The 24,598-nt window shown below is 39.5% G+C and overlaps 1 protein-coding gene across 4 annotated transcripts in view; it reads right to left on the minus strand.

Moving 5' to 3' along the window:
* The window catches only part of USP8 (ubiquitin specific peptidase 8), a 63,646-nt gene extending 39,328 nt beyond the window's left edge, over positions 1-24,318 (minus strand). For 2 of the 4 annotated variants that reach the window (XM_066276416.1, XM_066276413.1), the window contains exons 1-5: positions 24,171-24,318; positions 15,775-15,893; positions 11,826-11,991; positions 8,021-8,165; positions 1,513-1,598 (exon numbers count right to left, since the gene is read on the minus strand). In XM_066276416.1, coding sequence (XP_066132513.1) covers positions 1,513-1,598; positions 8,021-8,165; positions 11,826-11,929 — 335 coding nt within the window. In that variant the 5' untranslated portion in view covers positions 11,930-11,991; positions 15,775-15,893; positions 24,171-24,318. Of the gene's footprint in view, positions 1-1,512; positions 1,599-8,020; positions 8,166-11,825; positions 11,992-12,238; positions 12,419-15,774; positions 15,894-24,170 lie in introns of those variants that run through there. The other 2 variants (XM_066276414.1, XM_066276415.1) reach the window with 2 other exon arrangements.
* Positions 24,319-24,598: the final 280 nt, after the last annotated feature.

The following is a 24,598-nucleotide window of genomic DNA, read 5'->3' on the forward strand; positions in this document are numbered from 1 at the left end:
ATGGTAACACATGAACATAATTTAAGTGATATAACAAAAGAATTTAACTTTTGTGTTCCATTAACACAGGACTTACTTTTAGGTATTAAGATTTATATGCATAAATGTTGGAGAGGCTGTGGAGAAAAAGGAACCCTCATTCACTGTTGGTGGGACTGTAAAGTAGTACAACCATTATGGAGGAAAGTATGGTGGTTCCTCAAAAAACTGCAAATAGAACTACCTTATGACCCAGCAATCCCTCTACTGGGTATATACCCCAAAACCTCAGAAACATTGATACGTGAAGACACATGTAGCCCCATGTTCATTGCAGCACTGTTCACAGTGGCCAAGACATGGAAACAACCAAAAAGCCCTTCAATAGAAGACTGGATAAAGAAGATGTGGCACATATACACTATGGAATACTACTCAGCCATAAGAAATGATGACATCAGATCATTTACAGCAAAATGGTGGGATCTTGATAACATTATAAGGAGTGAAATAAGTAAATCAGAAAAAAACAAGAACTACATGATTCCATACATTGGTGGAACATAAAAATGAGATTAAGAGACATGGACAAGAGTGTGGTGGTTACCAAGGGTGGGGGGGGAAGGAGGACATGGGAGGGAGGGAGGGAGAGAGTTAGGGGGAGGGGGAGGGGCACAGAGAACTAGATAGAGGGTGACGGAGGACAATCTGACTTTGGGCGAGGGGTTTGCAACATAATTTGATGACAAAATAACCTAGACATGTTTTCTTTGAATATATGTACCCTGATTTATTAATGTCATCCCATTACCATTAATAAAAAATTAAAAAAAAAAAAAAAAGATTTATATGCATAGTTGCTTGGCCTGTGGTGGCAAAGTGGGTAGAGTGTTGACCTGGAATGCTGAGGTCACCGGTTCAAAACCCTGGGCTCACCAGTCAAGGCACATACAATAAGCCAGAAGCAAGCAATGAACAACTAAAGTGAAGCAACTATGAACTGATACTTCTTGTTCCCCTTCCTCCTCTCTCTGTAAAATAAATAAATAAATCTCTTTTTTTTTTTAATTGAGAGACAGGGAGGCACAGAGACAGACTCCTGTATGCATCCAGACCAGGATCTACCCAGCAAGCTACCTACAGGGCGATGCTCTGCCCATCTGGGGCTGCTGCTCCTTTGCTCAGGAACGAACCCATTTTAGCACCTAAGGCGAGGCCATGAAACCATCCTCAGCACCTGGGGCCAACTCGCTCCAATTGAGCCATAGTTGTGGGAAAGGAAGGGGGGGGAGAGAAAAGGGGGGATATGTGGAAAAGCAGATGGTCACTTCTCCTGTGTGTCCTGACCGGGAATCGAACCCAGAACTTCCACAGGCTGGACCGACACTCTACCGCTGAGCCAACTGGCCAGGGCCATAAATAAATCTTTAAAAAAAAAATTTATATGCATGATCAATATAGAAAAACTCTCAATATTATTTTTATCTCTAAATTTACATTCCTTTAACAATTTGAAAATAATAATGTCTGTACCTGAGTTTAAGGCTTTCAGAAAGTCTTTCAGCTTCTTCAATAGCTTTTTTGATGTTTGCAGGTCCAAGCATCGAATGATAATAGTCCTAAAATTATAGAAAACCATCCTATGCTGTTAGTACTGGCTACTGTACACAGCTCTAATGCTGAAGAGATTAAAATCATGGTACTTAAAACAGGAAAGTTTAGATAAAAACATTATTATGACTGAATAAAGTATTTTGTAAAGCTTTTAACCTACATAAATGCACAATTTATTTTCTAAATGTTTCAAAAGTATCTTGCCATACCATTAGTATGATAAAACAATTCCAGTAGGTAAAGTTTTACTTATTTGTAAGGCACCTTTTAAGAAGGGTAAATATTATTCTTTCTGTTTACAAATAAATGCCAAAAAGCAAACCTTTCAATAGCATAATATATTTTGCTATTGTAAATATGTTACCTAGTTTTATTTTTCTCTAGTCTCAAAAGCAAAAAAACAAATTGTGTATCAATCTATAGTATGGAATTTGTTTTACTTTATTTTAAACTGGGATATTTTTGCTTGTACCTGTATTTTAAAAGAGCTACCCATCTTCCAACACTTTAGACGTAAAACAAGTTTTACATTTGAGGAAACCCTGAATAACAAAAAAAAAATGACAGAAAATAAACCATCAATGACATAACCTACCTTTAAAAAAAACATAAAATTTTGGCACATAATTTTTTTTGTATTTTTCCAAAGTGAGAAGCAGGGGGGAGGCAGAGACAGACACCCTCATGTGCCCGAGCAGGATCCACCCGGCATGCCCATCAGGGGGCAATGCTTGACCCCTCTGGGGCTTGCTTCACTGCAATCGGAGCCATTCTAGCGCCTGAGGTGGAGGCCATAGAGCCATCCTCAGCACCTGGACCAACTTTGGTCCAATGGAGCCTTGGCTGCGGGAGGAGGAGAGATAAGAGAGAAAGGAGAAGGGAAGGGGTGGAGAAGCAGATGGGTGCTTCTCCCATGTGCCCTGGCTGGGAATCGAACCTGGGACTTCCACACACCGGGCTGATGCTCTACCACTGTAACCAGCCAGGGCGGCACATAATTTATTAATAAGCATAATGAAAGTGTATTTTTTTTAAATCATTTCTCTAAGAGGTCACTCATTAGCTCCTGCAATCAGGGATATTTTCAAATCAAGGTTAGTTTGACATGATTGTAGTGTGGTGAGACTCATCTAACTAATTTTTAGATCTAATTTGCCACAACTTGTCAGTACAACTGCAAATACAGCCTACTAGCACAGTTCATCACAAATGATATAGTAATCAAAATTTTAAATAGAAAGACCAAAGGTCAAAAATATCCATCCTGATTCACAGAGAGAATCATCAAGAGCTTTGGGTGGGATAAATCTGTGGGTAACAGCTATAGTATATTTATCTAGCCTAAAAGTAGACCATGTTTTGGTTGAGTTTATTCTTCTAGATTAAAGCCTAAATAAATAAAATGGGTCATTCACACCTGACCTGATAGCTCAGTTGGTAAAAGTATTGTCTCAATATGTAAAGGCTGCCTGCTTGATCCCCCAATCAGGACAACACAGAAACAGATAGTTGTTTCTATCTCTCTCTCTCTCCCTTCCTCACTCTCTAAAATCAATAAAATAAAATTTAAAAATAAATTAAAAGGGCCATTCACTATGTAATTTCATTAAAAATACAGTTTATTTAATATTGTGTCAACTGAAAATTACACTGGAAACTATTACTTCAGTTACCATGATGTCCTGACGACTGATTCTTTTTTTTAATAGAAAATAAAATTTAATTATTACTGTAAGATTTTTCTGATAAAAACAAAATGCAAAGTAAAACCAAAAAAATATTCTAAGTCAGCCCATAAACTCAGCTTAACTCTGTTTAAATGCTGGAAAAATTGTGTTTGGCTATGCCTATTACAAACTCTCAAGAAATTCTTAATATTAATAAGGTTTCTTGTCAATAATTATCTCTTTCTGTACTCTTCAGGGAGCACAGTTAAGGTAAGGATAAATACTTTCAACTTTTCAATGATACTGACAATTGGCATAATTTATAAAACAACATCCATTCTTTTTTTTTTAATACTTTATTTATTGATTTTACAGAGACAGGAGAGAAAGGGGAGCATGGAATGGGAAGTATCAACTCATAGTTGCTTCATGTCCGTTGTTCATTGCTCGCTTGTTGTATGTGCCTTCACCAGGGCAGCACAGGGTTTCAAACCAGCAACCTCGGCATTCCAGGCCGAAGGTTTATCCACTGCGCCACCACAGGCAAGGCACATCCATTCTTATATAACTAAAATCATTTGCTTCTTATGTTTACCAAGCAGAACTCTCATATTCCTGAACATACAGATTCAAGCAACTCTTCTGATTTCCCAGAGAGGTTTATCAGTAATATTTGGATTAATTATCAAGAATGTCATGGAGATTTAAAGATATCATTCTAACATTATCTAAACTTTGCTAATAGAATAAATATGCTAACAAACTCAGTATTAGTATACTAATATTTTCAATATATACACCTTCCTCCCTGTTCAGATAACCCTGAAACAATTATTCATAAACTCATTTTTTTTTCAGTAAGTAGTAATAGAAAGACTGCTAATAGTGAGGTCTTTCTCTACTAGTGAGAGCTTGGTAAATTAATAAGTTTTAGCTAAATCTTAAATATTCCCTAGTGTAAAATAAAAGTGAAAGAGAGTTTCTGAAGCCTGATGACATTACACTCTGTCTACTTGCTTTAAAAGATAAAAACTAAAAATATTTAGTTAGTAAATTTAACACTTCACATACTTGGAAGTACACTGGAGAGGCTGGGCTAAATAAAACAAATGCAGTGCTAAGACAAGCAGATGTGGTAACCTGGGCACAGCAAATGAAAACAGCCCTGTCTGACCAGGAGGTAGCGCAATGGATAGTGTCGCCCTGGGACTTAGAGGATCCAGGTTCAAAATCCTGAGATCGCTGGCTTGAAGCCCAAAGTCGCTGGCTTGAGCAAGGGGTCACTGGCTTGGCTGAAGCCCCTTGATCAAGGCACATATAAGAAAGCAATCAAGCCTGACCATCCAGTGGCGCAGTGGAAAGAGCGTAGAGCTGGGACGCAGAAGACGCAGGTTCGAAACCCGAGGTCACCAGCTTGAGCGTGGGCTCATCTAGTTTGAGCAAAGCTCACCAGCTTGAGCCCAAGGTTGCTGGCTTGAGCAAGGGGTCCCTCAGTCTGCTGTAGCCCCTCACTCAGGGCACATATGAGAAAGCAATCAATGAACAACTAAGGTGCCACAATGAAGAATTGATGCTTCTCATCTCTCTCCCTTCCTGTCTGTCCCTCTCTCTCTCTCATAAAATAAATAAATCAAGTAAATAGTCCTTTTACTGAAAACCAGGACTGAACAACTGCAGCATATGAAGTAACTGAGAGCTTTCTTACCTGAACAATTCCTGCCACTTTCAACTAGAAATGCAACAGATAAGTCTATGGAAATGGAAACATGTCTTATCGATTATAATTTACTCTAAACCTTCTCAGGTTAAAAAACACCACTCCCAATCTTGTCAAAGTAAAAGAGTGACTACCAACTTAGAAAAAGCAAAAATTAAAAAAAAAAAAAAAGGCAGAGGGTGGAGGAGGGGGGTAAGAATGAGCAAAAAATAAAAAGTACATAAAAAATTGGTCCAAGAATAGAAAAAACAGCAAACACCAGAAACTATCAGTTATCCAGATCTGCAAATTTTCCAAAAATACTTTAACAAACACTTTTACAATTTTTTTAAGGAAATTCCACTTTAAAAGGTATTATAAAAATCATCAAAGAGTATACAAAAATTTCTTTGTTTGGGTAGGCCTCTGTCTCTTATCTGCAGATAAATATGCCCAAGAATGTCCCAAAGACAGGATCAATGCAGCTATGTGTGGACAGGAGTAAAAACCTCTATATTCAAGAGGCCACCCTTCCAAAGCTAGATCTAAAACTCCACAACTATTATCAGCAAAACCTTACTGATAAAAATAACACCAGCAATGATTTATCACCACTAAATAAAACCCTTACCAACACCCAAAGAAACTGTATCAATCCCACCACCATGGAGAATAAGTCTATTTCAAAGAAGAGAACTTTCTTTAAACTTCTATATGTCAATTTAAATGAGGCAAGAAAATTCTACCACCAGTGAACAAAAGAACAATCTCAATATTAAATCAAGAATAGCTTCTCAGCCCTGGTGGGCTGGCTCAGTGGTATAGTGCAGTGGTCTCCAACCTTTTTTGGGCCACAGACCGGTTTAATGTCAGAAAATATTTTCACGGACCGGCCTTTAGGGTGGGACAGATAAATGCACAAAATAAAATTATGTGACCGGCATAAAAACTGTGGTATTTTTAAATATAATTGTTGAACTTACAAGACAAGCATCAAGAGTGAGTCTTAGACGGATGTAACAAAGGGAATCTGGTCATTTTTTAAAAAATAAAACATCGTTCAGACTTAAATATAAATAAAACAGAAATAATGTAAATTATTTATTTTTTCTCTGTGGACTGGTACCAAATGGCCCACGGACCGGTACCAGTCTGCGGCCCGGGGGTTGGGGACCACTGGTATAGAGTGTTGACCTGGTGTGTGGAAGTCCCAGGTTTGATTCCCCGTCAGGGCACAAAGGAGAAGCGACCATCTTCTTCTCCCCCTCCCCCTTTTCTCCCTCTCTCTCGTCCTCCCACAGCCATGGCTTGATTGATTTCAGTGTGTTGGCCCCAAACACTGAGAATGGCTCCTCAGAGCCTCCGCCTCAGGAGCTAAAAATAGCTTGTTTGTAAGCATGGGCCCCAGATGGTCAGAACATAGGCCTCAGACAGGGGTCACTAGGTGGATTCCAGTCGAGGCATATGTGGGGGTCTATTTCCCCTCCTCTCACTAGATAAAAAGGAAAGGAAAGAGGAAAGGAAAAAGAAAAGAATGGCATAAAAAATCTGCGCCTGACCTGTGGTGGCACAGTGGATAAAGCATTGACCTGGAATGCTGAGGTCACTGGTTCAAAACCCTGTGCTTGCCTGGTCACAGCACATATGGGAGTTGATGCTTCCTAATCCTCCCCCACCCTTCTCTCTCTCACCCTCTCTCCCTCATGCCTCTCTAAAATGAATAAATTTTGTAAAAAAATTAAAAAAAAAAAAAGAAAAAAAAGGCTTCTTGCCTTTCTGGTGGTAGTACAGTGGACAGAGCTTTGACCTGGGATGCTGAGGACCCAGGTTTGAAACCCCAATGTCATCATCTTGAGCATGGGCTCATCTGGCTTTGGTGCAAGGTCACCAGCTTAAGTGTGGGATCATCAACATGATCTCATGATCACTGGCTTGATGCCCAAAGTCACTGGCTTGAACAAGGGGTCACTGGTTGGCCGGAGCCCGCTGGTCAAGGCACATATGAGAAGCAATCAATAAACAACTAAAGTGACACAACTATGAGTTGGTACTTCTCATTTCTCTCCCTTTCTGTCCATCTGTCCCTTACTTTCTCTCCCTCTCACACAAAAGAAAAAAAATTTATAGGCAGGGGCCCTGCCTGAGTAGCTCAGTTGGTTAGCATTGTCCTGATATGCCAAGGTGTGGGTTTGAACCCTGGTCAGGACACATACAAGAAACAAACAGTGAAAGCATAAATAAGTGGGTCAACAAATCGATGGTTTGGTCTCTGTAAAAATCAGTAATAATAATAAAAAAAGAGAAATCGATAGGCAACATTTTGCTATTTATTGTGTGGTAGCAAGACTGCCCCTAAGTGAAGGTGGAACCACCAGTGCAAACTTCTTCCCATCTCTTTAACCTAGTCTCCATGTTCTTCTTATGCCTGTTTGTGGTACAGCCAAAATGCAACCATTTCCCTAGCAACAGTTATCCCAGTCATTAGTTCTCTTTTTTCATTTACACTTCCCTTCCCTACCCATGGCTTCTGCAAAGTAGAAGAAAGGCACCTGCTCAAAGCATTATTTTGCTTTTAGCAAAATAATATAATATATAAAAAAGGAAGTAATCAGCATTAATTTTGCAAACTGAGATCTTTAATATGGGTACAATGTCAATGACATATTAAAAACTGTCACATAAACACAAGTGACCAAACCCTGAATCCTGAGAAATCACTGTCATATTTTTCTTATTTAATGCATGAGTAAACTGAATAGTTCTATCTGACTTGGCAATGATTTATCATAACAGAAAACTGATGATGAGTTTGTATGTTGTTATAAACTTATACGACTCCAAAGCAAATTAAGAATGTATCTCTAGTGTGTGTGTATTCACATATGAACATGTTTGCAAATAATGAAATTAAATCTTCAGTTTGCTTTTTCTATCTGTGTAGGAGTTTGAATTTAATGGTACATAATGCTATTTAAATTTTGGTATAATTAAAACTTTTAGAGTTAATGCCATTGACAAAAAGGTAACTCCATTTAGCAAATAAAAACGCAAAAAGAAAAGGTACCTGCTGTTGCTTGAAATCAGGCCTGTTTTTGATAAGATTATAAACAGTCACGTATTTCATATATAGTACGTAGGCCCGTTCCTCATCACGATCTAATCTGCTTTCTTCTGCTGTCTTGAAGATCTTCTGGGCACTCTGTACATAACTTAAAATTAGGGAAAAAAATAAAACACTTGGCATCTGGGGAAAAAATTGTGTGTAAAGTCCAGAGACTCTTGATAAAATAAATTTCATAATTTAGGCAGCACTACTTCAGAACTGATACAAAGTTAGATATAAGTTTGGATGCAACATGAAACTTCCCTATACAAGTAAATACTTCTATTTCATAATAGTTGTTCATATACCATAAACTGTTCAAAATGCATTGAGTCTAGTTTTAGATTTGTTACAAAAGATAATCCTGAGGCAAGTGGTCCTTGGGCAGCCACATACTAGCCATAGTCTATAATTAAAGAATACAGTATTTGTATCAAAGTGGGGGAGCTATAATCTTCATTATTTTAATGTTAAGTATATTTTCAATTCTCCTCACTCCTTTTTAACCATTACAAAAACTTCTCCCCAACTGAAAATCCAGGAAATTAGGGGAAAGAAAGGGAACACGAGTTTAATCTTCTTATTTGGTTAAGGTTTTCTACAAAAAGGCTGAATTGTATTCTGATTCACTAGTCCTGGAAGAAAAGGGAGACTTAAAGTCCAAAATTATGAAATCTTAAAATTCCACTTTAGTAAAATAATTTATGAATTCTGTGGCATTCACTCTAAGGACATTTTCCTGGTTTGGCAGTCTTTTTTTTTTTTTTTTTTTAATCCAGTTTTTTTGTTTTTTGTATTTTTCTGAAGCTGGAAACGGGGAGAGACAGACAGACTCCTGCATGCGCCCGACCGGGATCCACCCGGCACGCCCACCAGGGGGCGACGCTCTGCCCACCAGGGGGTGATGCTCTGCCCCTCCGGGGCGTTGCTCTGTTGCAACCAGAGCCACTCTAGCGCCTGGGGCAGTGGCCAAGGAGCCATCCCTAGCGCCCGGGCCATCTTTGCTCCAATGGAGCCTCGGCTGCGGGAGGGGAAGAGAGAGAGAGGAAGGAGAGGGGGAGGGATGGAGAAGCAGACGGGCGCTTCTCCTGTGTGCCCTGGCCGGGAATCGAACCCGGGACCTCTGCATGCCAGGCCGACGCTCTACCACTGAGCCAACCGGCCAGGGCTGGTTTGGCAGTCTTTAGAAAGCAAATTAATAAAACAGGCATATCTGCAAGAGGAATTTATTCACTTAGGACTCAAGTTTTGGTAACCAAATTATAGTGCCAATGCCTACATACAGTATGCTATATCAATAACTTACACAAAGTAGTGCATTTTATTTTCTATATTTTTCAAACTGTGCTCCAAGATTGAGACACGGATTAATAATGAAGTTGGTCAGCCTGAGGAATTAGAACACCATACAAGAAACAGGAACAAAGGGGTATTTAGGATCAAAGATGGTCCTATACAAGGACCATTACAATCAGTGTACATGCCCTGCCTCACATGGAATCACAGTTCTAGGGCAGAGATATTAATAAATCAAATCAAAGATGTAAGGAGATTGATTTTCTAGAAAAACTCAGCATCAACTCATAATTGCAGCACCTTAGTTGTTCATTGACTGCTTCTCATATGTGCCTTGACTGGGAGATCAAGCCTAACCAGAAGTGATTCATTTGGGATCATACAGATCGTTTTTTAGAGCCTCCCATTTAGCTCTTGCCACGGAACACATATTTTCCCAATTTCAAAAATCTGTTTGCCCCAAGTCTGAGGTGTATGGCTGGCTAGGCCCATCTTTTCTTCTGAAATTCCCTTTTCCAACTCTCTTTTTAATAAAATAGACCATTAGATTAAAAATTGATGTCAATACATTGCTGATTACTGGATAAAAAATAAATCTCTTTCCTCTTTTTATCAAAGGCAGACTATGCTAAGACCATTTCTTATATGTGAAATTCACAATAACAAAAATCTTTAATTAAGCCTGACCGCTAGGAGCACAGGCTTAATTATTGAGTATTGGCCCAGGATGCTAAGGGCCCTGGTTCAAACCCCCAAAGTCACCATCTTGAGCACAGGCTTGTCAGCTTGAGTGTGGGGTTGCCAGCTTGAGCGTAGGATCATTGATATGATCCCAAGGTCACTGGCTTGAAGCTCAAAGTTGGGGACTTGAGCAAGGGGTCAATGGCTTGGCTTGAGCCCCTCTCCCCGTCAAGGCACGTATAAGAAGCAATTATAAAAACAACTAAAGTAAAGCACTATGACTAATGCTTCTTATCTCTCTCCCCACCCCCTTCGTGTCTCTCTTAAAAAAAAAATCTTTAATTAAGAAGTATTTGTATACTGTATTATGAAAAGATATTAACTGACTGAATGAGTTTTGTAGAACTCTTAGAGACTTTACTTCTTAAACTTATGATCTGGTATATTGTTCAGAAAACAGATAATATGCATATTAAAAGACTATAGAGCCCTGGCCGGTTGGCTCAACGGTAGAGCGTCGGCCTAGCGTGCGGAGGACCCGGGTTCGATTCCCGGCCAGGGCACACAGGAGAAGCGCCCATTTGCTTCTCCACCCCTCCGCCGCGCTTTCCTCTCTGTCTCTCTCTTCCCCTCCCGCAGCCAAGGCTCCATTGGAGCAAAGATGGCCCGGGCGCTGGGCATGGCTCTGTGGCCTCTGCCTCAGGCGCTAGAGTGGCTCTGGTCGCAATATGGCGACGCCCAGGATGGGCAGAGCATCGCCCCCTGGGGGGCAGAGCACCGCCCCTGGTGGGCGTGCTGGGTGGATCCCGGTCGGGCGCATGCGGGAGTCTGTCTGACTGTCTCTCCCTGTTTCCAGCTTCAGAAAAATGGAAAAAAAAAAAAAAAAAAAAGACTACAGAGGCCCTGGCCAGTGGCTCTGTGGATAGAGCATCAGCAGGGAATATGGATGTCCTGGGTTCAATTCCCAGTCAGAGACACAGGAGAAGTGACCATTTGCTTCTCCCCTCTCTTTCTCCCCTTTCTCACCCTCTTCTCCTCCCGCAGCGAGCAGCTCAACTGGTTTGAGCACAATAGCCTCAGGCGCTAAAAATAGCTTGGTACTTGAGCACTGGCGTCAGACTGGGTTGCCAGATAAATCCTGGTTGGGGTACATGCAGGAGTCTGCCTCACTATCTACCCTCCTCTCAACTAAAAAAAAAAAAATAATATAAATATACACATACACAAACACATACTACGCCAAGATAAAGTTAAAAACTCTCAGAAGATCTTACATTATTTTTTAATTAATTTTTTTAGTGAGAGAAAGAGACAGGGATAGAGAGACAGGAAGAGAAAGAGATGAGAAGCATCAACTCATAATTGCAGCACCTTAGTTGTTCATTGACTGCTTCTCATATGTGCCTTGACTGGGAGATCAAGCCTAACCAGTGACCCCTTGCTCAAGCCAGCGACCTTGGGCTTCAAACCAACAACCTTTGGGCTCAGGCCAGTGACCATGGGGTAATATCTATGATCTCAAGCTCAAGCTGCGGAGCCACCCTCAAGGCAGACGAGTCCACGCTCAAGCTAGTGACCTCGGGATTTCAAACTTGGGTCTTCAGTGTCCCAGGTTGATGCTCTATCCACTGTGCTACTACCTGCTCAGGCAGAAGGTCTTACATTATTTATGAGATGATACCATTTTTCAAATAAACTTTAAATTTACTATTCACCAAACTCATTTAAGAACATGGAAATAAACTAAAAATTAATATATGACTCAGTCAAACTAGCAATGGATACATACTTCTTAGTGCTTATTTTTTCTGGTTTCACTTCTGTCTTCTTATTGAGGTCTTTTAGTGAAGAACTGAGGTAGAGTTCTTTAGGAACTGAAGCCACAGCAGGCATGATGAATAATCTTTACTTTTCCACTTTCACAATGAATAGTGTACTTCATTAAAAGTTCTTTTCTGAAACAAAATCAACACAAATAAACTACTAGTTATCCTCATTAACAATAAAATAAGTGTGCAGTTAAAAAAATAAAACTTCTAACTTGTATCCTTTGTTAACAGTTAATTTTAAATGGTTTTTTGTTTTGTTTTTTTTTTTTAGAGACAGAGAGAGAGTCAGAGAGAGGGATAGACAGGGACAGACAGACAGGAATAGAGAGATGAGAAGCATCAATCATCAGTTTTTCATTGTGCTTTGCGACACCTTAGTTGTTCTTTGATTGCACTCCCATATGCGCCTTGATCACGGGCCTTCAGTAGACCAAGTAACCCCTTGCTCAAGCCAGCAACCCTGGGTCCAAGCTGGTGAGCTTTTTGCTCAAACCAGATGAGCCCGTGCTCAAGCCAGCGACCTCGGGGTCTCGAACCCAGGTCCTCGGCATCCCAGTCCGATGCTCCATCCACTGCGCCACCGCCTGGTCAGGCTGTTAACAGTTAATTTTAAATTATCTTGAATATATCTATTTTGGGAATTCAAAATATAGAGTATCAATAAACAATTTAATTTGTTTTTCAAATTTTCATTAACTAAATGAATTACTCTTCGTATCATTTTACCTTAAGTATTAGGAATCTTGCTTGTTAAAGGAACTAATAGAAAAGAGCTTTCGTATTTTTCTTGTTAAATCTGCATTAATGTATAGACCACAAATAAAGGGAAGTTTCATTTAAAAATATTTCTCTTTCTTACTGATATCAATTTATAAAAAGAAACAAGTGGAGGGGGGGCAGAGATAGATAGGCGGCCACTTCAGATGGAGCTGAGGATATGTGAACATATTTCTGGCAGGTGCGCCCAAGTACTCTGTTGTCCTCTGTAAAGGTCTTTGATGTTTCATGACATTCTTTGTTACCTCTTCTGCTTGGGTAAACTCTGACTAGGAAGCTGGAGCAAGTAGTGAACATAATGAAAATAAGAGGCTAGGCAGGTACCAATGAGGCTGTGTGTGCATGTGGAGGGATGCATGTAGGGGCAGATCAGGGGAGCACACTGAATGGGAAGTCTTGGCAAAATACTAAGTGCCATCAAATAAAAACCTCAGGAATCCAACAAAATTTACATAAGGTCTTTAGCTGTGAAGTACTAATTACAATTTGAATAAATAACCACTTTAGTGCATTTAAAGATTTCGACTTTCTGAACTATTCAACATGGAGGAGGAGGCCGATAAGCTGAAACGGATGCTGTCTCCCCCAACTGCAGAAGAGAAAACTAACTGTGGCACAGCCAGGAAAACCTCGCGGGTCAGACTTAAGATGAAATGCACCTGCAAAGAGAACTCTAATGGAGAAGTGATCAACTCCAGAGAGATTTAGGAAGATGTCTTGTTAGCACTTGGGAGGGTGGGGTATGGTGAAGGAGAAGATTAACCTGTGTGCTTGGACAGTGATGTCTTCCACAGAAGGGAATATAAGGACTGAAGAAATTTCAGTCAAAAGGATGGTATGGGAACAAAATGACTTAAACAATATGTGCACACACACTTAGTTTTTAAAAAATTTCAGGCAAGAAAGTCTTACTCTTTTGAATCTGTTTTTGTATAAGTAGGATAACACAGATGTCTTGGCCTATCATAAAAGAATGGTTATGCACTTAGTTAATGTGAATGAGTATGCTTTGGAAGTTAAAAAAAATATTTGTATTATATCATACATTATATATATATATATATGTATAGATTTTTCTATTTTTGAAAATTTTGATTGAAGATGTAGTCATACCGGTGAGATTGCTCTGTGACCTAGAGTGTCGCATAAAACCTAACTTTTGTTAAAAAAAAAAAAAAAAAAGATTACAACTTTTTTCTATCACTTATTTCCACTGTCTTTATGCTCTTCATTCTATCAGTTCACTACTATTAGATGAACAGACACCAATGAATATCTCATTCTGTTCGTATTTTATTTTTTTATTTATTAATTTTGAAAGAGAGGAGCGAGGAGAGAGAGAGAAGAGAAAGAAAAGAGGAGGGAGAAGCAGAAAGCATCAACTCATAGTATTGTAATTGCTTCCTGTCTGTGCCTTGACCAGGCAAGCCCAGGGTTTCGAATCGGCAACCTCAGTGTTCCAGGTCAAAGCTTTATTTACTGTGCCACCCTAGGTCAAACATCTATCTAATTCTAAACAGCTGAGTAAGTATAACTTTAGGGGGAAAAGTCTTCTGTTCAGTTATGTGAAACTCCAAAAGCACCCTAATCTGCTTTTCTAGCCACATTTTTTTAATTAATTTATTTATTTATTCATTTTAGAGAGGAGAGAGAGAGGGAGAGAGAGAGACACAGAGAGAGAGAGAGAAAGGAGAGAGAGACAGGGGGGAGGATCAGGAAGCATCTACTCCCATATGTGCCTTGACCAGGCAAGCCCAGAGTTTCGAATCAGCGACCTCAGTATTTCCAGGTGGACGCTTTATCCACTGCGCCACCACAGGTCAGGCCTCTAGCCACATTTTACATTAAATAGTTATACTTTCTGATTTCTTCCTACTCATCCCTTCTAACCTTGTGTCATCAATCCATTGAATTAGTAAACAAACCTAGCTGTTTTTTCTACTAAAGTCACATTTTTATAATTCTCAATTTTTTCCATTTATATTTGCTCTATGTATTTATAAACACGTTTAACCATATACTTTAATTAGTAGTATCATATCTATGCATTTAAAAACCAATGAGCTCATATATAAACATTTTCTACACTTTTTCCTCCATTCTGTGTGGTGTCTAAGGCTATAATGAAAGGGAGAAAGCCTTTGGACTGCACCAACACTGCCAAAGAGATTAATTGTTAAATATATCCTTCTAGTTAGGAATCTAGTTAATCAACAATTTACTGCCAAAACAGCTGAGAGCATCTATTAAGGAAAGAATATGTTAGCGATACTTGTATTTCCTTATACTTTTAGAGACAATAGCATCATTTGAGTATCTTACCTGGCAAAAAAACTCACTATACTAAGTGTTTTAGATTCAAAGAGTTTATACATTGTCCTGACTTCCCAGGATAAATAGTTTATCCAGAGAACATACCCTACCCTCCCACACCTACTCCTCCTCACCTCCTGCACAGCCTGCCAATGCCACATGAAAAAGGAATACATATTACACGACACCATTTGTATTAAAAACAAACTGCACTGAACAATTTATTGCTTAAGGATACAAATGAGGTAGGCCTATAAAGAAAAACAGGAAATGATAAACATAATAAAATTCTATTTCTGGGGCCTGACCTGTGGTGGTGCAGTGGATAAACCACTGAGCTGGAATGCTGAGGTCACCTGTTCAAAACCCCGGGCTTGCCTGGCCAAAGAATATACAAGAAGCAACAACTATAAGATGATACTTCCTGCTCTTCCCCCCTTTCTCTCTCTAAAATAAAAAAAAAATAAAAAAAAATTAAAATTCTATTTCTGGGGAGGCAGAGGATGTAATCAGAGGTATATACAAGGAGTGTCAGCAGTATCAGGAAGGTTTTATTTCTCAAGTTAGGTGGTATATTGACAGGTGACCACAGAGGACCATTTTAATATGCTTTATAGCATATAAAAGAATGATATAATGTAATTAACATATATTTTGTTAAAAAAATTTTTTAGTTTAACAATGCATTTATAAATAAAAATATAAAGTTGTATATGAATATAAAAATAGTACCCACACAGATGTAAAAAGTAGAAAGTTATAGGTGAAACAAGCAAACAGAAATTATGATTTTTAAATACTGATTTAAAAAATACATACGCGAGCCCTGGCCAGATAGCTCAGTTGGTTAGAGCATCATCCTGAAGCACAGAGGTTGCTGGTTCTATCCCCGGTCAGGGCACATACAGGAAAGGATCGATGTTCCTGTCTCTCTCTCCCTCTAAAATCAGTAAATATAATTTTAAATAAATGAATAAATAAATAAAAATAAAAAATACATATGTGGACTATCAGAAGAGCCTGATCTATATGTAACTGTGCGGATTAATACAGCTTCCACACTATGGTGTGAGTTGTAGCAAGAGCATTAGCATTAAGGAATAAAGAAACAGAAGTAGCTAGATTGTAGATAAGTTTTAAAAATAGGCAATAAAAGAGAGACCAATGGTACTGAATGGAATGGTATTCCAGAAACATGATTTTTACTGAAACATAAGCAGCAGCAGCTGAGGAATAATAGTTTTGACCAAGAGAAGGTAAGGTCAGTAAGCTAACTTTTCAGGAGGGTGCATATGGAAATCTGAGGCCTTAGTGATACCACAACAGACACCCCTGTGGCTGAGGGCAGGGGCGGTGGAGCATCGACTATTAATGAGGGTCAGAAGACAGTAAGGAGATAACAGTAACAAGAGTTATTCCTGACTTTTCTGCTCCCAACTAGCTCAGCTAGGATCTTAAGCTTACTCAACTACAGAAAGACAATATTTGCTCCTCTGACACAGGCCAGCTCTTGAAAAGTAATTCCCAAAAAGTTAAATCATTTTTCATTGGTGGCACTAAGTGTACTAAGATAAGGACTAAAGCCAGAGTTAAGCAGAGTAACCAAGTACCAGTCTGATAGTATCTTTTTTCCAATTCTATTCTCTATCTGGGTCATAAGTACTAATGGTCTAACCATGGAATGGAAGCTCAAAAAGTCACACAAAGTCTATTTTGTTGATTCGTGACAATTAGGTTTCTTGGCTGGGAAAAGAAAGCTATTGATTTGAACCTTATTAAATAAAGGTCTAGAATATGTTCTCAGTTGAATGTTTCTCGTGATTACCTGGATCTCTAAAATACAAAGAATATAAACACTGTAATATGTTACTAAGGTAATTTAAACTCATAAATCATTAGCTATTATATTTTAAATTCAATCATTCACAGATGTGTTTCTAGGAACTTTTCAAAGCTCAGATATGATCAGCTTCCTCACAACATTTAAAACACCAATGTGAAAGAGAAAATTGTAAGCAGTGGTAATGACACAACATAATATCAAACATAAAGATTTACAAATAATCTACAACAGAAAATATTACGAAGGAAGATTAAGTATGACTGACTAGAGGGACCGTGGGAGGAATCATGGAAAGAAATAGCATTTATGTGAGTCTTGGTGGGAGAAGGCTTTTGTTTTTTTTAGAGAGAGAGAGAGAGAGAGAGAGAAACGGACAGACAGGAAGAGAGATATAAGAAGCATCAATTCTTTGTTACAGCACCTTAGTTGTTCATTGATTGCTTTCTCATATGTGCCTTGACCAGGGGGCTCCAGCAGAGCGAGTAACCCCTTGCTCAAGCTAGCGACCTTGGACTCAAATCAGTGACCTTGTGCTTCAAGCCAGAAACTTTGGGGTCATGTCTATGATCCCATGCTCAACCCGGCAACCCCGCGCTCAAGCTGGTAAGCCCTCAGTCAGCTGGTGAGACCACATTCAAGCCAGGAACCTCAGATTTTGAACCTGGGTCCTCTGCCTCACAATCCAACACTCTATCCACTGGGCCACCACAGCTTGGTCAGGTAGAAAAAGGATTTTGATAGAGATGAAAAACAGTACTATCAGGAAAAAGTAAAAAAAGTAAAGAATATCTTGGCTCAGTGGTAGAGCGTCAGCCTGGCATGTGGATGTCTGGGTTCAATTCCTGGCCAGGGCACACAGAAGTGCCCATCTGCTTCTCCATTCTTCCCCCTCTCGCTTCTATCTCTCTCTTCCCCTCCTGCAGCCAAGGCTATATTGGAACAAAGTTGGCCCAGGCACTGAGGAAGGCTCCATGGCCTCTGCCTCAAGTGCTAGAACGGCTCCAGTTGCAATGGAGGAAAGAGCATCGCCCCCTAGTGGGCATGCCAGGTGGATCCTAGTTGGGCACATGCGGGAGTCTGTCTGCCTTCCCACTTCTCACTTCTGAAAAATACAAAAAATAAAATAAAAAGTAAAGAACATCTTTAGGTACTAGTCAGTACAGAGAATGAACAAGGACCGACTAGACACTAAAGCCTGAAAAAAATAATCTAGGAACAGATAATGGAAGACCCTAAATATCACAATTAACTGTTTATTATTTTTGCCTGACCAGGCAGTGGCACAGTGGATAGAGCATCAGACTGGGATGCTGAGGAACCAGGCTCAAGACCCTGAGGTCGCCAGCTTGAGCGCGGGCTCATCTGGTTTGAGCAAAAAGCTCACCAGCTTGGACCCAAGGTCGCTGGCTCGAGCAAGGGGTTACTCGGTCTGCTGAAGGCCCACGGTCAAGGAATATATGAAAAAGCAATCAATAAAAAACTAAGGTGTCCCAACGAAAAACTGATGATTGATGCTTCTCATCTCTCTCCGTTCCTGTCTGTCTGTCCCTATCTATCCCTCTCTCTGACTCTCTGTCTCTGGAAAAAAAAAAAAAAAATCAATGTACTGTCACTACTGGCATTAAAATAAAAAAAAGTGTTTATTATTTTATTTTCTAAAAGTAACAGAACCATAGCAGGGTTCTAAGAAGAGAGTTATGTGATCCAAACTGACAACAGTACAAAGGCTTTAAACAACAGTAGAGGAAGATACTAGTTACCTATCAGAATGATCCAAAGGAAAGATGATAAAGGTCAGAACTAGGGTAACAGAGATGGAATAAAGGAGACAGATACAACAGACACTGCTAAGGTAGAATGACAGGACTTGGCAAATGATTAGACACATGGAGGGAAAGTACAGGGATAAGATTATGACGACATCAGAGTTTTAGTGAGGGTTTCTAGGAGAAAGACTGTGCTTTTTTAAAGTTATCTTTTCTGTCCTTATTTGAATCTTAAGAACAGCTGAAATAAGTAACAAGTTTCTCTGATAATGTCACCAAAAGATCACAGTTGTTTCCATTTTCATTCACAAAATTGTATAAGTAATACTGTCAAATAAGATGCCTGGTGTTAAAAATACACATAGCAATACCTGAACTGCTATTTCAGCCTCTACAATCACACATTTCTGTAGAAGTCAAAGAACAAAGCTTTTGCAATAGCATGAATTGACCTGGGTAGCATGATGTTAAGTAAAATAAGCCAATCAGAGAAAGACAAATACTGTATTATTTCACTTATATGTGGAATCTAATAAACAAAATAAACAAACAAAATAAAAAAAACAGACTCACAGATACAAAGAACAGACTGACAGCTGTCAGGGGTGATGAGGGTTGGTGGGCAGGGTGAAAAAGGTGAAAGGGTTAAGCAAATTTGTAAAAAACCTCATAGACACAGACAACAGTATGGTGATTACCAGAGGGAAGGGGAAGGGGAGCAGTAGAAGAGGGAAAGGGGTAAATGGAATAAATGGTGATGGAAGGAGGGAGACTTGACTTTGGGTGGTGAACACACAATACAATATACAGGTGATTAAGAATTGTACATCTGAAACCTATATAATTTTATTAACCAATGTCACCCCCATAAATTCATTAGAAAAAAAATGAACAAGGTAAAGGGTATTTTTTCATAATCAAATGACAAAGCAAAGAAATATACAGCTAGTGCTTGACTTATGACCATGATTGGTTCCGACAGACCGGTCCTAACATTATTTTGTCGTAGGTTGAGTAGGCTATATGTACAGTACTGTGAAATGATGTTATAAATATCTTTAAGTCATATTTTATCATAATTTTCTTTCATTGTTATATATCATAATTTTCTTTCATTATTGTTATATATCATAATTTTCTTTGTTCATTTTATGCCATTTGTATCATCTCTACACCATTTTGTTTCTTATTTTTACATTCGTCAGGTTTAAGTAAAACACTGCATTACCAGTACAACTGCTTTAATATCTGCAAAGAAAATTTCCTCTTGGTAGACTTCTTAGGAGGGGTTTGATGAAAAATATCTAAGACACAAAACACAAATTGTTGTACCAAGTCTGGGATAACAGTTGAAATGGTGCACGCGGAAGTGGTAGTGCTGCCGGAAGCTGGTCCGCACTGTCGTACACCCAGCTGGGCAACGCTTGCGCTGCCAGACGCGGAGTCAGTTGTGGCTAGTGATTGTGGTCGTAAAGTCGAACGGTCGTAAGTTGTATAGGTCATAAGTCGATCAATATTTGTATAGCCAACTTAAATCTATGTCAAATTTAATGTGTTAAATTTTTGATAAGTCATTCTGCTGCATTATGCCATTAAAAGAAATTTCAATATAGATTGACAGAAAATAAATCAAAACCAGAATTACTGAGTGAATTCACAAAGGCCTGTTTTGGTTGCAATAGTGAAAACAAGGAAAAGAGCAGCAGCAGTTTGTTGTTATAACAAACTTAATATAACATAACCAATTAAAACTGTTATGCTTCAAAAAGGATTGTAAGTAAAAACAAAACCAAGTACATGTAAGAAAAATTAGTTATTTTAAAACAAAAAATAAAATTTTCTTAATATATGTAACCTGATAAAGATTAAGAACTCAAGTTTTTGTCAAATAGCAATGCTTTGCCTGACCGGTGCAGTGGATAAAATGTCCACCTGGAATGCTGAGGTTGCTGGTTTGAAACCCTGGGCTTGCTTGGTCAAGGCACATATGAGAGTTGATGCTTCCTGTTCCTCACCCCTTCTCTCTCTCTCTCTCTCTCTCTCTCTCAAATAAATAAATCAAGTCTTGAAAAATTAAAAATAATAGCAATGGTTCAAGTGAAATCCAGGCAAGTGTTGAAAATGAGTTAACAAATGAGGAAAAAAATGGAAGGCACATACAGCCATCTCTTTTTGGCATCTTTCTGATCCTTCCAAAGAGAAATAGAGTGAAGACTAAAAAGTAAAAAAGTAAAGACTGAGGGTTGTGCCCATTCAAACTGGTCCTGATATCTTCACTAAGGTTTAACATCAGCCATTGCGGAGAGCCTCGACAACACTTGAAGAAAAGCACGTTTGTCTTTGTTGGCCAGCCACTACCTCGCTTCACCTTTGCCCCTTCAGACAGCAATAGTATTCATATTTTCGAACTGTCTTAAATTTCATATAACCCATTCTATATTCATTCTAGTTAAAATGGCAGAGACAAGAATATATTGATGAAATACTCTGTTTTAAAGCAATTCTAAAGTATAAAGAAGGCTCAACCCTCTCAAGAAATAACCAATGCTAAAACTTCTGGTATTTTTAATTTTACTTATTTATTTATATATTTTCCCCTGAAGTTGGAAACAGGGAGGCAGTCAGACAGACTCCTGCATGTGCCCAACCAAGATCCACCGGGCATGCCCACCAAGGGGTGATGCTCTGCTCATCTGGGGCCTCGCTGTTATACCCAGAGCCACTCTAGTGCCTGAGGCAGAGGCCATAGAGCCATCCTCAGCGCCCGGGCCAACTTTGCTCCAAGGGAAGAGAAAGACAGAGAGGAAGGAGAGGGGGAGGGGTGGAGAAACAGATGGGCGCTTCTCCTGTGTGCCCTGGCCAGGAATCGAACCCGGGACTCCTGCACGCCAGGCCGACACTACCACTGAGCAACCCGGCCAAGGCCAAAACTTCTGGTATTTTCTGAGCACCTACTATGTGTACTAAATGCTTGAGAGCAGTGTTTTTTAAAATTCATTTAGAAGGTGACCATCAGCTTTTAAAAATATAAAATTGAAGAGAAAATATGAGAGCATGTTACACACAGTAAAGTAAAATACTATTTCATGAAACTTTAATTTTGGTCATGTGCATGTATGTATGCTTATATTAAACACTGGGTTGAAAAGTGAAACGTATTTCTTACTACAACAGATTATAACTGAAAAAGTGTCCAAGTCCGCAAAGCAAGGCTACTCTAAGTGTGGTCCATAGGCCAGTGCAGGCTGGGAAATTTTTTGTTACTAGTATGTGATAAAACACAAAGCTTATGACAGAATGTAAATTAATTACATGCTGAACTTTCGATAGTAGCACTTTCTCTATGAAGAAAGCAGTACACTAACAATATAGAGCACAAGCTGCAAGCCTCTACCAGAGACTGGCTACTTTGAGTGACACTGCTCTAGGGGATAAAGAGAATACTATAGGGCTTCTGATCACAATATCTTAGGTCTAGCTACCAAAACCAAACCAATACTCATTAAATAATAAACCAATAATTAATTGTTACACTCTATATTAATATGTGACTCCAGTACCTAGGAAGTCAAAAGGAGAGGGAAATTCTATGTAAATTGGTGTGGGGGAGTAGCTTTTTCCAACCCAGAGTGTACTGTCCTCTCTTTTGTGCTGGTCCTTCATCCTTCAAGGACCAACATTAGTTCCACCTCCTCCTTCCTTGATGGTCCCAGTTCTTGGGGTTCATTTCTTGTACCTTTAGTACAGTATTTGGACCAAATGATAATTATGACTATGCTTTAAGACATTCATACCTCCTAAGCATGCAGTGCTCATGATGATGTGATGAGGTACAGAAACTGGCTCTAAGGAAATGATATGAATAGAAGGAGAAAGAAGGGCACACTAACCCTAGCGGATTATCTTGAGTACAAGTGCATGAAGCCCCAAGTGAGAACCAACCAGCTAGTAATCCCAGAGAAACAACAACAAAAAAATAAACTGTAGTTTTTAGCCATTCTGCATTGAAATGATTTGTTATATAGCAACTGGTAACTGGAACAATAACCAAGATTTAAAAAAAGATACTTATTTCTAATATTAGCAATTCATATTTAATGAACACTTTTTTTCCTTTCTTCTCCACAAAAATAAGTATATTTTCATGTAGAATAGCTCGTAATAAAATATAATGCTAGAAATTTTATAGAAAAAATCTGATGTGCTGGATCCAACTGTCTTACTTTACAGAAGCCTTCTGGTTCTTCCCCATTATGTTCACATTAAGAAACAAATGGCCATAATGATTAATAAAGTTGAATATACAAAAATTAAGGCTAGAAAGAGAATTTTGAAATATTTTTGTGAGTTTTTCTCATGCATTGTTTTCTCAAAGACTACAATTCATACCTAAGTGCAATCAATGCATATTTGGGTCATTAATGACAGGTTGTGTTGTTTAATATTATAAGGTCCTTACTATCTAATTTTATTTTTTTTCTGACTGATTTTTAAGATGTATCTAATGTGTCACAAGAAAAGGAATACACATTTCAAAGCAATCATATCAATGTAGTCAAGACACAGCACAACCTATAATCACCTTTCTCATAAACTGGTCCAGTACTGTGGAATCATAAGAAACTATCTAAATTCATCATGAAAGGCATTCAATAAAAAATCTTAAACAGAATCTGTTGAAATGCAATATCTGCTTACAGATTACAGCAAAGCCACTAGCCTAGAAGAGGAACACATCCCTAACAAATATCACTTGACATTTTTAACGGCTGCAGCAGAAAATATACAAAACTAAGGAAGCCTGCAGATTCAGAAAGCGTAATATCCTTTAATGAGGCCTCCCTTTTATTTCAAACTTTCAGCGCTTTTAACAAATATTAAATTCCTTTGGCTCTGTAACACCTCTGTCCTCAGGTAAATATTTTGTTAGTGATTAAGTGACTTGTTTCAAGGTCACCGAGTGAACAGGCGGCACGAAATAAACCCAGAAATGTGGTCTGCAGTTTTATGCATAAATGAACATCATTGCGATTCAGGGTTCTGATAATTTCCAAGGTGCAGTAGAGGTGAAATTCACTAGTCCCACACAACTCCAGCAGAAAGGCCAAATTTAAAGAAAGAAAAGCTTTCATTTGGGGGAAGCCATAGTTTTAACTCTGAAGAGCTTATAGATTCTTTAAACTCATACTTGGATTTTACTAAAAGCAAGTTTGGGACAGGGGAAGGACTGGGAAACACTGAGGAATTGTAGTAAGGCCTGGGATTATAGCTTGTTAGCAAAAAAAAAAAAAAAAAATGAGAAAACGGAAGCAAGAAGTAGTAGGTCAAAGTCGGGTCTGAGTGAACAAGAAAGAAAAGGAATGAACAACGCCATCTTCTAAAACCTGAAGACCTGAATCCACAAGAAACTTGCTGGGCAACCCTAAGTGGGCAGCAGGAAAGACTCGAGATTCGGCCCCTGCTCCAAAACCGATCTATGTTCGGGATGGTCCCACCCCCCTCGGTGACCAGGACTTGTCTCCCGGTTGACCAGTAGCTGGTGGAAGGAAAGAGGGCTCACTGTGGACGGCTTTCCGGAGGACAAAGGCCAGGACCCAGACCTGAACTCACCTGGGCCGAGGACGCGCTTCACTAACACGGGCCTGCTCCCCAGAGGCCCATTTCCCATCTACTCCAGGAAGAAACAGCCTTCGCTGTTCCGACGGAAGCCAGCCCAGTTCATCCCTCTTTCCCAATTTGCACTGCGTTGCTACGCGTCGCGCCTCTGACGTCAGGGAGCGCGAGGCTGCGGCCGCGCACCCGTGACTGCTCGTTCCGCCCCACCCCTTTTCCAAGCTGTGGATGCTGCGCGGAGCGGCGCGGGCGGCTGTAGAGGTGTTTTGGGTGAGCGGCGACGACGCGGCCGGAGCTCCGCCGAATTGCGGCGAGCTCTCGTCTGGTCCCTTCCCTTATCCTCGGAGCCCAGTTTCACCGCGGTGTAGCTGGGTCACCCCGATGTTACTAGCATCCTGGGCCTCGCTGCGGAGGAAGCCAG

This window comes from Saccopteryx bilineata, chromosome 4 (genome assembly GCF_036850765.1).
Source record: "Saccopteryx bilineata isolate mSacBil1 chromosome 4, mSacBil1_pri_phased_curated, whole genome shotgun sequence".
Taxonomy (NCBI): Eukaryota; Metazoa; Chordata; class Mammalia; order Chiroptera; family Emballonuridae; genus Saccopteryx; species Saccopteryx bilineata.